This window comes from Ambystoma mexicanum, chromosome 11, assembly GCF_040938575.1.
Source record: "Ambystoma mexicanum isolate Mex_15411 chromosome 11, UKY_AmexF1_1, whole genome shotgun sequence".
In the NCBI taxonomy this organism is placed as follows: Eukaryota; Metazoa; Chordata; class Amphibia; order Caudata; family Ambystomatidae; genus Ambystoma; species Ambystoma mexicanum.
In genome coordinates, this window is record NC_090934.1 from 457,249,340 (window position 1) to 457,265,782 (window position 16,443).

The 16,443-nt window shown below is 47.5% G+C and overlaps 1 protein-coding gene across 4 annotated transcripts in view; it reads right to left on the minus strand.

Annotated features, from left to right (window-relative positions):
• PRDM11 (PR/SET domain 11) overlaps positions 1-16,443 on the minus strand; it is an 804,858-nt gene that overhangs the window by 684,962 nt on the left and 103,453 nt on the right. For 3 of the 4 annotated variants that reach the window (XM_069623303.1, XM_069623298.1, XM_069623299.1), the window contains exon 1: positions 10,298-10,432. Coding sequence is in view for 1 of the 4 variants with exons in the window: in XM_069623301.1 (XP_069479402.1) it covers positions 10,298-10,332 (35 nt within the window). In the remaining 3 variants the exon portion in view is untranslated. Of the gene's footprint in view, positions 1-10,297; positions 10,437-16,443 lie in introns of those variants that run through there. The other variant, XM_069623301.1, reaches the window with a different exon arrangement.

Consider the following 16,443-nt stretch of genomic DNA (forward strand, 5'->3'; position numbering starts at 1 on the left):
AAATGCAACTTTCCCAGAGAGGGTACTGGGCGAACTTCTAAATTCAATTTTCCATAGCAAGGCTACTGGGCGAACTTCTAAATACAATTTTCCACAGAGAGGTTTATTGGGCACACTTCTAAATTCAATTTACAAGAGAGGCTATTGGGCAGAGGGCTATTGGGTACACTTCGAAATGCAATTTTCACAGAGCGTCTACTGGGCATACTTCTAAATTCAATTTTCCAGAGAGGCTATTGGGCACACTTCTAAATTCAATTTTCTAGAGAGGCTATTGGGCACACTTCTAAATGCAGCTTTCCAGAGTGTCTATTGGATACACTTCTATAATCAACTTTCACCGATGCTATTGGGAACACTTCTAAATGCAACTTTCACAGCGTGGCTATTGGGCACACTTCTAAAGCAGCGTTCATAGAGGATATTGGGCACACTTTTAAATTCAATTTTCCACAGAGAGGCTACTGGGCGCACTTGTATAATCAATTTTCAAAAGGCTATTGGGAGCAGCTCTAAATTCAATTTTCTCCAGAGGCTATTGGGCACACTTCTAAATGCATTTTTTTACAGAGCGTCTATTGGATACACTTCTATAATCAACTTTCACAGAGGGCATTAGGCACACTTCTAAATGCCACTTTCATAGCGAGGCTATTGGGCACATTTCTAAATTCAAATTTTCCACAGACAGGCTACTGGGCGCACTATTAAAATCAATTTTCCAGAGAGGCTATTGAGAAGACTTCTAAATTCAATTTACCAAAGAGGCTATTGGGCACACTTCTGAATTCACAGCGAGGTTATTGGGCACACTTCTAAATGCAACTTTCCAGAGTGTCTATTGGGCACACTTCTAAATGCAACTTTCACAAAGTGGCTATTGGGAACACTTACTAAATTCACAGCGAGGTTATTGGGCACACTGTGTTAGATAAACTTGACAAGGCTGAAAAATGGCACGACAATGGTAAATTACATTACGTCAATTCTCAGACTGAAAAATTTCAAGAAGTTGGGCACTATTGGCAGAATAATAATGTTATATGACAGATGGCAGACTGATTTGGACATTCTCCCTAGTGCTTCTTCAGTGAACGTCATCAAATATAAACTGAAACGGAAACTGAGAAGTTTTACTTATGAAAATCGAATGGTGCAACTGGCATCAAACTCTAATAGTGGCCCCTTTATTAGTTATTTAATGGATCGCACCGATAGACCGCTGTACATTGTAGCGTATCCTAGCAGCAGAGTGCTAAGTCAATACCTTCTACTGAAATGTAATATTTGTGAGGTGATGGAGGTTTAAGGGTAGCCAACTCGAATTCCCTGAGCAAATCACAAATGCAGATTATGTGGCAAGAATGTCATCGAAAGCTTGAAACATGTCCTGTTGCTATGCGAATGTCTAAGGCCTTTAAGGGATCAGCATATGAAGATGTATAACTATCAAACCAATTGCACTGGTTTATCTCTTCTGTGGCCACCTTTCATGGAGTGCAATGATCTTAATCTTATATTTTTCTTGGTGAAATTTTATTGGAAATACACAGACATTTTATGGATTTTATGTGTTTTAATTGGCACAACTATTTTTAGTACTGATTTTAAGATAACTTTGATGTATTTTATAATGGTCAGGTGTCTTGAAGCTAATTGAGGTCTGTTAATGCTCACTGGTACATTTGGTGTGTTTTATGTATGTATATAACTGTATGTAATCATTTGTAATTATTTTTCTTTATATCTGTGTATTTTATTATGTTGTACGTACAAAGCTTAATTGCTAGATATATAATAATCTAATTATTATGCAAAGTTGTACTAAAAAAGGCACACTAGAGACAATTCCACTTGTTGCACCCTACCCATTGTTTTTTTTTTTATAACACATTTTATTGGTTTTTTAACATACATACAGTACACCAACAAATCCCCCCCCCCCATCACCTTCCCTCCACTCAACGCCCGGGTTGGTTCATCACTCCATTCCCGTCTTGCCGCTCTGCACTTTACTTTCAGAATCTGCATTTCTCACCATGTCCCGTATAGTGGTTGTGTCCATCTCTTTTCCTAATTAACCGGCGAGGTCTATATCACATGGTCTTCCCACTTTCCCCAGATCTTGATGGCTTTTGAAGGGCATCCCCGTGCTGTATAGATTCTATGCTCTTTTGCTGCACATATGTCCATTTCGTTTGACCATTGGGCCACTGATGGGCTTTCCGGGGCCCCCCATTTCTGTGCTACATCGCGTTTTATCAGGCCCATTGCATTGGAGAGAAAAATACCCTCCCATTTATCCGGAATATTCTCATCTGGGGCCCCCAGTAATATTATTGCAGGTTGTGGGATTATTGTGCGCCCAAGGGTTCTCGTTAACATTTGACAACATTGCGCCCAGAAGGACTTGATTTTAGGGCATTCCCAGAGAAGGTGGATGAAAGTGCCCTCCAACATTTCAGACAGTTAGGGTCCTCCGCCCTCCCCCAGCCAAATAGGGCCCCTCGTGGGTAGTACACCCTGTAGAGTATCTTAAGTTGTACCAGTCTAATTCTGGAGTCTATTGCGATTTTGCGTGGGTGCATCATTATTTGGATCCAGTCCTCTGGTTCAATGGGCCCCACATCTCCCTCCCATTTATTTTTGAGACTGACCAAATCCGGAGTGCCGAACGTGTTAATCGCCTTGTACAGAATAGTGGTGACCTTGGCAGGGATGTGTTGTGGTAGTAAGTTGCGTTCCAGAGGTGTGTAATCTGGTATGTCGTTGAGCTCTTGCCCATGTGCATTAATGGCGTGAGTTAATTGCAGGTAGTGGTAATGTTCTGTGGCAGATATTCCGAATCTCTGCTGCAGGGTTTCGAATGGGAGGATGGAACCATCCGCAATAATGTCTCCTATCGTGGTTATCCCAGCCTCCACCCACCGGGTCCATGCAGCCAACTTCCGTACCTCCTTCAACCCATTGTTGTGCCATAATGGTTGTGCCATAGTGATCTTGTTCCCCCAGCCTATTTGGGTGTGTGCCTGCCTCCAGATCATCGCGATATGGGTAGACATAATTTGTGCGAGGGGCCTGGTTAGGGTCTGGTATGGTGTTTCCAGTGGTGGGGTGCCTTGGATAATTGGTTCCACCGCTCTAATGTGTGGTTGTTCGGGGTCCCCATGAAGGAGGTCATTAACTACATTTAGTTGACAGGCCCGGTAGTAGGACCTGAGGTGTGGGATTCCTATGCCCCCCTCCCAGATGGATCGTTGCAATGTGGTCAACGCGATTCGAGGCGGCCCGCCCTTCCATATCAGTTTCCTGACTAGGCGCTCTACTCTGTTAAATTCCGCGTTTGGTATGGCCAATGGGGCATTGTGCAGTACATAAAGGAAGCGTGGAAGCACCATCATTTTAAAGAGGACCGATCTGCCCATGAGTGTGAGAGGAAGGAGCATCCAGTGCTGTACATCCCCGGCAAAGCGGTCGATTAGTGGGTGCAGGTTGTGTGCTACGTATTCCGAGAGAGTCCCTGAGACCCATATGCCCAGATAGCGGAAGCCTCCTCTCTCCACCCGATATGGCATGCCCCGGGGGACTGCCAGGTCGTTACCCTTCACTGGGACCGATTTACCCCAGTTAACTCTGAGTCCACTGAATTCCCCAAAAGTCGTCAACATTTGGGTTATGATTGGGCATGCGTAGTCTGGGTTTCTGAGATAGAGTAGTAGGTCATCTGCATATAGGGATACCCTGTCCTCTCGTCCGTCTGGCCAGCAAAAACCTGACCATGTAGTAACCTGTCGGAGCCATTGGGCAAGCGGTTCAATCGCTAGGGTGAATAGAAGGGGGACTAGAGGACAGCCCTGTCGGGTGCCTCAGCCCAGTGGGAAGGTCCTAGAGGTCCAGCCATTTACCCTGACCGCAGCCATTGGCGCCTCGTACAGCAGTTGGACCCAGCTGAGAAAGGTCTCACCAATGCCCATGCGTCTCATTATCGCCCACAGGCTTTCCCACACCACCGAGTCAAACGCTTTCTCGAAATCAATTGCTAAAAGAGCAAGTGGCGCTTCGATGCTCAGGGATTTTTCCAGGAGTAGATGCAACCTGCGTAGGTTCATTCTGGTCGATCTTTGCTGCATAAAGCCGCACTGGTCCGGATGAACCAGTGAGGATATGACCTGTTGAAGTCTATTGGCCAGTACCTTGGCCAAAATCTTTGCTTCGCTGTTAATAAGCGATATAGGCCTGTATGATGTGCACCGGTCAGGGGCTTTCCTTGTTTGGGAATAACCACAATGTTGGCCATTCGTAAGTCCAATGGAAGGGTGCCCTGTCCTTCGGCCGCCAGGAATAAATCCCGCAGGGGGCCACCATCTGGTTGCTGACCAGCTTCCTCCAGGTTTCACCCGGGAAGCCGTTAGGGCCTGGTGTCTTCCCGGATTGTAGCTGGGACATGGCCTCCATGATTTCGGCCCCGTCCAGTTCCCTATCCAGATATGTAGTCTGCTGCTCCGAGAGGTGCGGGAGCACGATCTCGTCTAGAAGGGACGGATCTACCGGTGATGTTGGGGCAGCGTAGAGTGTGGCACAGAATTTAGCGAAGGCCTCCGCTATTTCCGGGTCTGTTTGGGCCAGTCCACTGGGGTCTTCTATGATCTGCCTGACATGTCTGTGCCCTTCCTCCCGACGTTCCAGCCAGGCCTGTAGTTTGCCGGCTTTGTCGCCGTGTTCATAGATTCTGGTCCTTGACTCCCTATGCGCTTGCTTTGCGTTATCTAGTGCTGTGTTGTGCATGGTTGCTCTGGCCATCACGAGGGAGCGGTGGGCGTCAGGGGTGGGGTTGGCAACATATCAATTTTCCCATTCCTTTACGGCTTCCTCTGACTCCATAACTTTCCCATGGTGTTCCCTCCTTTTATTACACGTCCAGTCCGTTATTTCCCCTCTAAGTACCGCCTTACGGGCTTCCCATAATGTCACCGGGTCCTCTACCGAACCCGTGTTAATTTCAAAGAATTTGTTGGATTTTTCAGTGATGTGTTCCACGAATTCTGGAAGGCCTAAACAATAGTTATTTAGCCGCCAAGTCCTGGGAGGCAGGGGTCTATCTGTCTGGAGCAGTATCTCCAGGGGAGAATGGTCAGATATGCTGCGGGGAAGGAGTTCTGCTGCTTTTACCCTATACGCTTCGGGAGTCGGAAGGAAAAAGTAATCCAGCCTGGACAGGGACACGTGGGCTCCCGAGTGAAAGGAAAAGCCCTGATCTGTAGGGTGGAGGTCTCTCCATAGGTCACTTAGGCCTAGAGCTGATGCAAAGGTCGCTAGCCGTGTGGGTTTGTTTGGGTTTCGGTTCCGTATGTGGGTCCGGTCCCGTCTATTACACATAACATCATTAAAGTCCCCCCCCCCCCAAGGATCCATAGATCAGGCTGTTGTTGCGCCATCAATGCCGTGACATCCCTCAAGGGCACATCCCCCAACCCCGGTGGGGAGTATATCGCCAGAATAGCCACCACCTCCCCCCCCAGTGTGCCTCTGAGTAGCACGAAACGGCCGCTGGGGTCTGGTTCCACTGCCGTCAGTGCAAAGGGGAGCCGTTTGTGTAGGAGGATCAAGACACCCCGGGAACCCATCATGTAACCTGCATGATAAGCTAATCGATAGTTAGTCCTGCGGAAGAATCGGCAGGTCGAACCCGCTAGGTGTGTGTCCGTAAGAAGAGCAATGTCAGGGGAATGCCTGTTTAGGAATTGCATTATAAACAGACGCTTGATACTTGAGCCCATGCCATTTACGTTCCATGTGAGGATCCTTAGGGATCTATGACGTTCGGTAACTACCACTGGGACATGTGCGTCCCCCCTTGTGAAGCCATTATGTTGTTGTGTGGCCATTTCTGTCTAGGAATCCAATTTGTTGTGCCAGATGCGTGTGTGATATATATGACTGTAAAAGTACAGTGGTCGTGCCCGGTGGAATCGTGGGTGTTGGGCATGATATGTTTCGCGGTCTTGTGATGAAAATTAGAGTGGTGTAACTTCCCGGAAATTTCTAACATATAACAACTCCCCATCCCCCCTCCCCATACTCCTCCCCAACATGAAGTATCTGTTGCCCGAACTCTACTGGCGCTAAAAACTATCGCCAGATCAAATTGACATACACTTATTACTTTCCCACCGACTTACTACTCCTACTTGGGTCAGGTGTCTGGAGTCGGGAGGTGGCGTTCGCCGATGGCATGGTGTGTTGATTATGATTACATATAATGCGTTTGATCCTTCGTGCATAAGCGGCAGTGACCCCTTTCTGGTAACAGTCCAAGCAAGGTGTTTGTCACGGGTGCCTGCCTAGAAGGCAGTCGGTCAGTGTGCTCTTTTGATATTTCCTTCCATTGTTTCGTTTAGCCAATGACTCTGTTAACCGTGCTAGGGATTGGGGCCCCCATTAGGTTCATTTGATTCTCCAGTATAGGTTGTCGGGCGGGGCTTTCCTCCCTTGATCTCGGTCTTGGTCTTCCCCTGCGATTTTGATCGGCCCCGGTCCAGTCTCCTCCAATGTGGGTCTCCGGCCATCTCCATGCCTCCTGTCATCAGTGAAGTGGACTGTCTTGCCTTCATGTTGGATCTTCAGCTGTGCCGGGAACAGCAGCCCATATTTCACATTCATAGAGTGAAGCTTCCTTTTCAAGTGTTCAAAGGACTGTCTGGCCTTCTGAACTTCACGGGTGTAGTCCGGGAAGAAGGCGATCCTGGATCCATTATATACCACCGTCCCTTGTGTTCTGGCCATCTGTAGGATGGCGTAATTAAGAATTTCGCGATAATCGTCCTTGGGGGCGCCCCCGGGGTTGGGTGACCCGTGGGCACGCGATGTGCACGTTCCACCGAGAAGAAGTTCGAGAACGTTTTCGGCGCGAAGAGATCTGCCAGCCATTCCTCCAGGAAGAGTTCCATGCTAGGACCCTCTGTGCGCTCCGGCAGGCCTGAAATGCGAATGTTACTGCGTCGGGACCTGCCCTCTCCCTCCTCCACTCGGGCGTCCAAGGTTTTCAGGCGGTTCAGTGTTTGTGCGAGTTGCTGGTGCACACCGCCTAGGTCATCCTCCATGCTAGATATTCGCTGCTCTGCTTCTCGCGTTCGGGATGAGAGTTTCTGGAGGTCGTGGCGAAGGAACGAGACCTCGGTGGAAATAGTGTCCATTTTTTGCTCCATTGAGGAGCGCAAACTGGCGATTGCGGTCATCACGTCCTTTAGTGACAGGGGTTCTTCCATCGGAGGGGGGGTCGCCACGGGTCCTCCGCGTTTGGTGCTGGCTGTGTGCTCGTGGCATATTGTTCCATGGTGCTTTGCATTGTGGTTTTCTTGTTTCTTTCCTTGCCCATGATGTGGAATCCCGCAGGAATGTGAATGTGAGGACTAAGGATGGACTTGTCCCTTGCGGCGTTGTCTGGGCCTCCACTTGTGACTGAGTTGCCCCTGCTATGTTACTTCCTTGTCGCAGTATTGGCGACTGCGGCTTCAGCCTTCCCAGGGCTCGGAAAAGGTTGTGGTTGTTGAGCAGGTTCCGGCGCGGGGTTCCAGTCGTTATAAACGATTGTCTGTGGGGAGAGGGAGCTGCCTTCTCAGTGTTGGGGGCTTGGATCTTTCTGCTTTGATCGCCTCCTGGCCGCGCACCTCAGGTCATCTCACCCGCACTGCCTGTGTTGTTGGTCTAGGCGGTCCTGTCGCTGGTGGGTGTCCCGTTACGTTGTTCCTCCCTGGAAGTTCCCGCCGCCTCCTTGGTATGCTGGGGGCTTCCCTCGCAGCGGCCCACCAGTCATGGGCTGTCACGCAGGAGTCCCCTCCGGGCCGCGGGTGTCCTTCCAGGGGCCTATCCCCTCTGGTCGTCGGCCCCCAGGGCATATCCTAGGCTTGGGTCGGCGTAGCGGGTATATCGGGTCCGCTCACCGTCCCCATCCAGGCTTCTCGTCCGTGGGTGGCCCCGGTCGATATCACCAGCCGGGGTCCGCCGCCTCCAAGGATTGCCGCGAACAAAGAAGGCTCCAATCACAGATATCGGGTTGGCAGCGCCCTTCCAGGCCCCTCCAGGGGGGCTTTTAGAGCGAAGGCTGGTTCAACAGGTTGGGATCACGGGCGGGCACCTTCCGGCCTTCGCTGTGTTTTAGCACGTTTCATGCACGGCAGCCATTTTGTTTGCCGTCGGAGGTCCCACTCTGCTGTTTTTCGGCGCCGATATCTTGCTCCTCACGCAGCGGATTCAGTCCACTTCTCTGTCGTGTGCAGCCACTGGGTTCCGCTGCACGAAAATATCTTTTTTGGTGGAATCAACTTCCCAAATCAAAGGATATTAGCAGGATATTTCGGGCGGCCACGGGAGCACCTAGGAATCACGTCTCCATTGCGTGCTCGCTGGCCACGCCCCCGCACCCTACCCATTGTTGACAATAGCTCAACTTGCATGTATACAAATCCCCTAGTAGGAACGATGTTCAAGTCAGAAGCTGCTTGATGAGCAAGTTCTGGCATTTTTCTGTATGATAAAATAACTAATTTAGCACTCCACCTTCTAGGCCACACCCAAGTCATTGCACACTAGAAATCTAAATATTTTCTGGACCAAACTTACTATACACTGGTCAAGCAACTTCCGCTTGAAGAAATGTAAGGTATTCACAACATTGACATCTTTGCATCCCTTCTCATCAGACTATCTCAATTTCTTGAAAACTGGACAGAGTTAATGGTGGTACATTTCTTTGTCTTACCTTGCAGTTACTGCCCTTAGAAGTTATATTTACTCATTCTTTTCCAATAAGCCCCAGTTTCCCTACAAATGTGGATAGGAAAGGCACTAATGGTTCTAAAGACCTTCGTCTGATGGTCATTCTATCGTAAATATTCCTCTCCTTGGGAATTATCACTAGATTTCCTGAGTTTGCTTCCACACCTTCTCCTACCTTCAGTGAGCTCAACTCAAGCCTCCATTATCCATCCAACTGAACCGCAGGCACACAAACATTCAGGAATGTACGTTCATAGCTTCTAGAGGAAGTCCACCTGTCAAGAACATTACGTAGGATTAGGGTACTGGAAGCTATAAATCACAGTGGTTAATTTTGGTTTTAGCTCCATATGGAACCAGTGGGCTCACGCAAAGACCACCTCAACATAGAGATACACCACTGGACAGATTATATAGAGCTGTACTTAAAAGGTCAAGGTCCCAAAAGATGTTGCTCGCCTGCACTTGTAACTCCTCAAACATGAATGCCAAGTGCCAACTTAAAACGTAACCCCATCAAGACTGAATGTGCTCTCCTGGGCCATCCATCCAAGTAGAAACTCACTGAAAAGGTGGCTGGACAAAATGCACTTCAACCATCTCCTCGCCCAATCTGCAAAATCTGTAGGATTCATTTTGATAGCGATCTATCCTGCCAAATATAACAAAATAAAGGCTTAAAGAGCTTGGTACCAGTTCTCTCTACTCCGAAAAAACCTTTCCTCCTACCAAGAAGTTTGAACAGTGGTGCAGGACATCGTGATCTTGCAGATCAACGCTGTAAAGCCCTCCACATAGGGTCCGCGGCTGCTCTCCTGGCCACTTCAAAGCAGGCCACCATGCCGCAGATCACCTTATCATTGGCTCTAGGAAATTCCACCACATCACCCCCACATTGTGAGAATTAAACTGGTTACCTCTCACCACAAAGATAGATTTGAAAACCGTGTGCCTCATTTACAAGGCAACAACTGCCGGTACACTGGCCCATATGACCAAATTAAAAACATTATGCAGAACACTGTCATTTTGAAGTAAGACCATCGTCGGATTTGAAACTAGACTGGCTGGCAAGCAAAGACCCTCATGCACAAAGAGGACACCTCAACAGAAGGACTGCGTGGAGGAGCTACTGAATCAATAGCCTACACTATACGAGACTGATGTTTGCCGGGGTTTGCCGGGGTCTGTGGATAGCAAAGCTTATGAACGAGACAAGGTACCCAAAAAGCCTGCTCTACCGACTAGGACCCCAGAGAGCTTATAGCAGGAGTAAGTTGCAAGCTACTAGCCAGCCTTAAAAAGTCACTTGCCACCTCAATTTTAAATGTACGAACAGCACATCATTTCTTATTCGCACATTGCTAGTGGCAAGTGCACATTTTAAGCCCTGGCCTGCAGTGTGATAACACTGGTAACCAGACAGACCAACAGGTGTGGGTTTACTATGTTGGTGAAGTAGAACCTGCTATTAACTGTGCAACAAAGAATGTTGGCACCTGAAAAAGGTACATTTGCTTACCTGCTGCCGTCGCTATACCATCTGTGCACAGTCATGCCACTGGAACTTAATTTCTTCCTTCTTTAAGCTTCTTTTGAAGGAGTCTAGTTTCCTGCAGCATCTCTGGACCCTCGTCGTCATCGGAGCCACTGCTGTAGTCCTAAAAACCACAAGCAGTTGTTATAGGCTTCAATTTATGTTGAAAGAGTAATATAGCAGACAATTTGGTGCCTAGACACACATACGGTTGAGGCCTAGAATTTAAATGTGGTTCATGCCATTCAGATATTCTATCAAGCTTACATATAGTGCCTAAAATCTTCAGGTTTCATGTAAGTCACTAGCAATTAAATGTGAAGCAATTCATTTTTATTTGCAAAATAGAAAGTTAGGAATTCCAAGGGCACAAAACAGGTATCGCTTGATAACCAGGAACGGTTACAGGACTGTTAAGGAACGTGGATTAATTTAGTGAACATGAACCCTGTTAAATGGGCCAAAAGAAAGAGCTGCATTGTGACCCTTTGGAATTGGTCAACACCTTCAGTCCATGAGGCTTGTACAGCCTTTGAGATGCAATTTATTTTTTCTAGTTTAACCCCTTTGGGAGTCACGAGAGAATGACTCCATTGACACTAGATTGAGAGTTTATCTCCACCAAGAAAATAAAAAGGTATTTGAGCAGTATGACACCTTTTTTCTGGAGTTGATAGTTTAACTGAGGTTTGAAGTATGGCCAAGATTCATGATCCCATAATGCATTTTTGTATTCTAAAGGAAACTATGAGCCATGGGTCTCACAGCCTACTCTACAAATGTATGTCAAGGTAAATTAGGAGTTTGCAAATAATTCTAGAACTTTGTATATTAAGTAGAGATGGTGCACATACATTGTAAATACACATTTGTTTGCATTACAGATTGTTTCACCGAGTACTGAGGAAGACATTGCACTATGAATTGTTGCTGAAGATGTCAAAACTATTAGAACAGTTTGAACTCACAAAATAGAAAGACAATATGAGTAGTCCATTTTTAGCTCAACTAGTTGACTCTCATTTCTTCAGTATTAAGCTATAAAGGAATCTGAAGATGGAAGAGTGATTTGTACAAGACACATCTGTGGTATATAATGATTATTCATTGAACTTTGCTATACTGCACTTGAAACACAGTGCACTTTATACAACGTAGTACTCGTTTATTCAAGACTGAGCTATGAAGGAAGTTTTGAAGAGGCGAGTAATTAATAGCTTTGTGCAATAGACCCCTTTGCTATATAAATGGGACATTGTTTATCCCTAGCACTTTGTAATATTGCACACAAAGCTCATTGCACTTCACGTGCCATTCTTTCTAGATGTGTAGCTATTTTTTATATTATTTCTTTGTTTGTATTGTGATGTCTTCATGTAACCAAACATTCTTTCACATACATGTACAAAATGATTAAAATATCCTGTGGTTTGTAGTTGTGGGTTACCTGCCTTTACATATTATAGGGATAGCCTATGCATCCCTTAAATTTGGTGAATGCTATGTATTGCCCCTATTTCAGCAGCAGGCGAAAGTGTGTGCAAGACAGAAGAGGTGTCAGCAAAGCTGAATAAAAATGAGGCTGTAAAGAGATAGTCCTTTTTAAAAAGTATTTATTTATTGGGTATTTTATAATGCGCCTATACAGCAAATGGTGTTTCAAGGCGCAACAAGTCAGACGGGGGTGCGTGGGGGAGGGGGGGCAGCGTTAGATGAAGAATTAACAAAAATGGTCCTACTAGGCCTTGTGAGTTCAGATCGTGCAAGTGCAGTGACAAGAAGTGCAGGGGAGTGGGGATGTGGAGGGAAGTGCTGGTCAGAGCGTAATGTGCTAATGCTAAGGAGCTAAAGGAAGTGCAGGTCAGAGTGGAGAGCATGCAAGTGCTGGGGGTGGGAGTGGGGGGGGGGCGATGCAGGCCCCTAGGCTAGGCAAGTGCTAACGGGGGGCCAGGTGGACGAATGCCGGGGGAATGCAGAGAGTGCAGGGGAATGAAGGTCCACATGCTAAGTGCGAGGACGGGGTGGATAGGCTCAAAGGGGTGCATGTCCAGCCAGGTTAGTGAAGGGGGAGGGAGCCCGGTAGGGCAAGTGCAGGTTAGGGGGAGAGAGGGTAGGAAGAAGCAAAGAGGAGGGTCGTGAGAAGCTTCCGGAACTCAAGTGTGAGAGGCCATTCCAGAGGGAGGCTGATGCGGAAGAGCGAGATCTACCCCCACTCTCTGCCTGGACACCCATCCCTCTTTCTCACCTGTTTGTCCTTGATTGCGGTCTTCTTGGGAGCTTCTTCCTTACTGATCGGGACTTGTACAGGAAAGGACGTGAATCTTCGGGTTCCAGTGTGAGGGGTGCCAACTGCCTTAAGCAGGGTTGCGTTCAGTATCCAGGAAGGTTACGGCGGCGGAATCCAGGAAGGAAGGGGAACAGGTGTCCAATGCTCAGAGGGTGCCGGGGAGCCCGCGGCACAGAGCACGAGACGGAGTTCGGGATGAAAGGGAGAATGGTCTGGCAGAAGCAAGGCAGGAAAAAGAAGGGGATTCCAGGAAGGAGGAAAAGGTAGGTAACTGGAAAATAGCACTGATAGACGGAAACGATACACACGCCGAACAACTCGGAACAGTAGCGTTGAGATGCGCAGAGCCGCGGGGTGTGCCTTTTTTCTAGGAAGCAGCACGTTGCATGTAAACACTAGAGAGCAGTGTTTCCGTGCTGTCGGCCATGTTGGGAGAATCACCGACCTGATTTTGCGGTGCATCATGGACCACGAAGTCCAGAAAGGCCGGAATCGGTGGTTCATGACAGCATGCCCCCTCTTAAATCTTGATCCACCGGGTTTGCCTGGATGGAACCTTTGCACTAGACAGGGGGTATTCATATTTAAGACTGGTTCCCATGTGCGTTCGCTGAGGGGGGGGATATTTACCATTCCACTAAGTATTGGAGTTGACCCCATCTGTATCTAGAATCACATATCCTGCAGACCTCGAATTCAATCTGGTCATTGACAAGCATGGGGCTAGGTCTAGGAGTCGATCTGGCGGACCGTACATACGGTTTCAACAAAGAAGTGTGAAAGACAGGGTGTATCTTCTTCCAGGATTCTGCAAGCTGAAGTCGAAAGGCCACTGGATTGATGATTTCCTTAATGGAGAAAGGTCCATAATACTTGGGAGCCAGTTTATTTGGTCGTAGATGTCGAGGTAGGAGTTTCGAGGATAACCAGACCTTGTCCCCAATTTCATATTGAGGGCTGGGTCTCTGCTTGGTATCTGCATATCTCTTGACTTCTATCCTGGCTTTCTCCAGGTGATCTTTGGCGTCCCTATGTACGTTTACCATTCTTTCAATCCGGGGAATCAACTGAGGGTACCGGGGTAGGATGTGGTAGAACAGGTAGCAGAATTGACTGCAAAAGAAGGGACTGGTCTTGGTAGCCGAATGATCAAAGTTGTTGTAAGAGAATTCAGCTACCAGAATCAAAAAGTGACCAATCATCCTGGACCTTGGTTGCAAAACAGCTTAAGTATTGTTCCAGGGTCTGGTTTACACGTTCAGTTGCTTCGTTAGTCTGAGGATGATATCCTGAGGACAATGCACGCTGGATGCCTAACATTTGGCCTAGATATTTCCAGAACTGGGATATATACTGAGGTCCTCGGTCGGAGATGATCTTGGTAGGTAATCCATGAAGCCTGAATATATGTTTTAAGAATATCCCTGCCAATTCAAGTGAAGATGGTAGCTTGTACAAGGGTGTGAAGTGAGCCATATGGGTGAACAGATCGATAGTAACCATTATAGTTGTATATCCCCTGGATGGTGGAAATTCCACGATGAAGTCTGTGGCGATTGTCTCCCAAGGGCGTGTTGGTAATGCGGGTTGGTGTAGGAGACCTGCAGGTTTTCTGTTATCACACTTGTTTTGATTCCGAACAGCGCAGGTTTGGATGTAAGTTCTTACACCATCGATCATCCTCGGCCACCAGAATTGTCTCCAAATGAGGTGGAGAGTTGTGGTGATGCCTCGATGCCCCGAATGGAAGGTATCATGACAAAGACTTATGATCTTGTCTCTCAATCTTTGTGTGGGTACCACTAATCTCTTATCCTTGAAGAGATAGGCATCCTTAGCAACCAGGCTCTATTGATTAGTCTTGATGTAGTCCTCCCAGAGATCAGAAGAAGGTGTTTCGGCTCGGACGTCTTTCAGGAAGGAATTGGCCTGGGCCACAAACACGGCATCAGGAAACATCTTTGGGAAGGCACGTGCTTCGACAGGCTCGTAGTCAGGAGGCCTGGATAAGGCATCTGCTATTATGTTGTTGGTTCCAGGAAAGTGGTGAATGCGGAACTGGTACTGGACAAAAAAGAAGGCCCAACGGGCTTGACGACTATTTCTGCATTCCAGGGACTGTAGGACTTGCAAGTTTCTGTGATCGGTCCGCACTTGCACAGGATGTTTGGCCCCCAAAAGTAGATGGAGCCAGTCGGTAAAGGCTTGTCGGATGGCCAGTAGTTCCTTCTCCAGGACAGAGTAGTGGGTCTCGCTGGGAGTCAATGTTCGGGATAGGTAGGCAATAGGATGTTCCACCTTATCTTCGAATTCTTGTTTTAAAACCACCCCAATGGCGTTGTCTGAGGCATCTGTTTCCACCAGGAAGGGCCTATTTATGTCAGGCTGAGCCAGGATGGGACCTTGAGTGAATCTTCGTTTTATCTCTTGAAAGGCCGTCTCTTGAGCAGCAGACCAATTAAACGGTGTGTCTTTCTTTAAGAGTGCGACTATGGGATGCACTATGTCTGAAAATGTAGGGATACATTTTGTGTAGAAATGTGCAAGTCCCAGGAAGGATTGAATATGTTTTACCATAGTAGGCGCTGGCCAAGAGAGTATGGAGTCAACCTTGGCAAGAGCCATTCCGATTCCTTTGGAACTCAGCAAAAATCTGAGGTAATGAATGATCTGGACATGGAAGAGACATTTTTCTCGTTTGGCCAGGAGTTTGTTTTCTAGTAGTCATTGTAAAACTGCATTTACATGTTCCTGATGGACTTGGGGGTCGTTGGAATAGATCAGTATATCATCCAGGTATACAATGACAAAAAGGAACAGCATATCTGAGAAGAATCTATCCATGAACCACTGAAAGACCGCAGGGGCGTTGGCGAGACCGAAGGGCATTACCAGATATTCGAAATGGCCAAAAGGGTTCTGAAGGCTGTCTTCCACTCGTCACCTTCCTTTATCCAAATGAGGTGATAGGCACCATGAAGATCGAGCTTGGTGAAGACGACTGCACCCCGAACTGCCTCCAAGATGTGAGCGGTAGAGGGTAACTATCAGAGAGTGCACTGGTTGAGACCGCGGTAGTCCAAACAGGGTCGAAGCTCTTTGGTACGAAGAATAGAGAAGCACCGGCTGGAGATTTTGAAGGGTGAATGGTTCCATTAGCCAGGTTGGTATCCAGATATTGTCGTAGGGCTCTTTTTTCAGGTTCAGATAGTATAAATATTCTGCCGAATGAGATTACAACTGAAGCATCTGTGTCGATGCACAATCCTCAGGTCTGTGGGGTGGAAGAGCTTGAACAATGGCTGTTGAAAACACATCCGAGTACGGCTGATAAATCTCAGGCACTTGGGTAATGTTGGACACACAAAGGTGATTGTCCGGAATTCCGGGAGTTCACAGGAGGGTTATGCAGTGAGTCTTGAGACAAACAAGGGGACAAGCAGAATTCAGAACCTAGAAATAGGGATCCAGCTGACCAGTTGGTGTACGGGTTGTGTTTCTGGAGTCAGGGCATTCCTAACACCATGGTGTAGTGAGGGGCCTTTATAATCTCAAAGCGGAGCTTTTCCTAGTGGTTGTTTATCAAAAGCAGTAGTTCCTTGGTTTGGTGAGTAATAGGCCCAGAAGATAATGGTCTCCTGTCAATTTGTTCGACAGGTTGTATTATTTCTTTGGGTTCTCGAGGAATATTGTGTCCGACAGCCCAGTCATGGTCTATGAATACTCCCATGGCACCGCAGTCCACTAGAGCCAGGATGGGAAATGAATCTTTCTCAGTGGGTGACAAGATCGTTTGGAGAACCACTAAGGTATTTTGGCTGGGACCATTTAAGGAAGGAAGGGA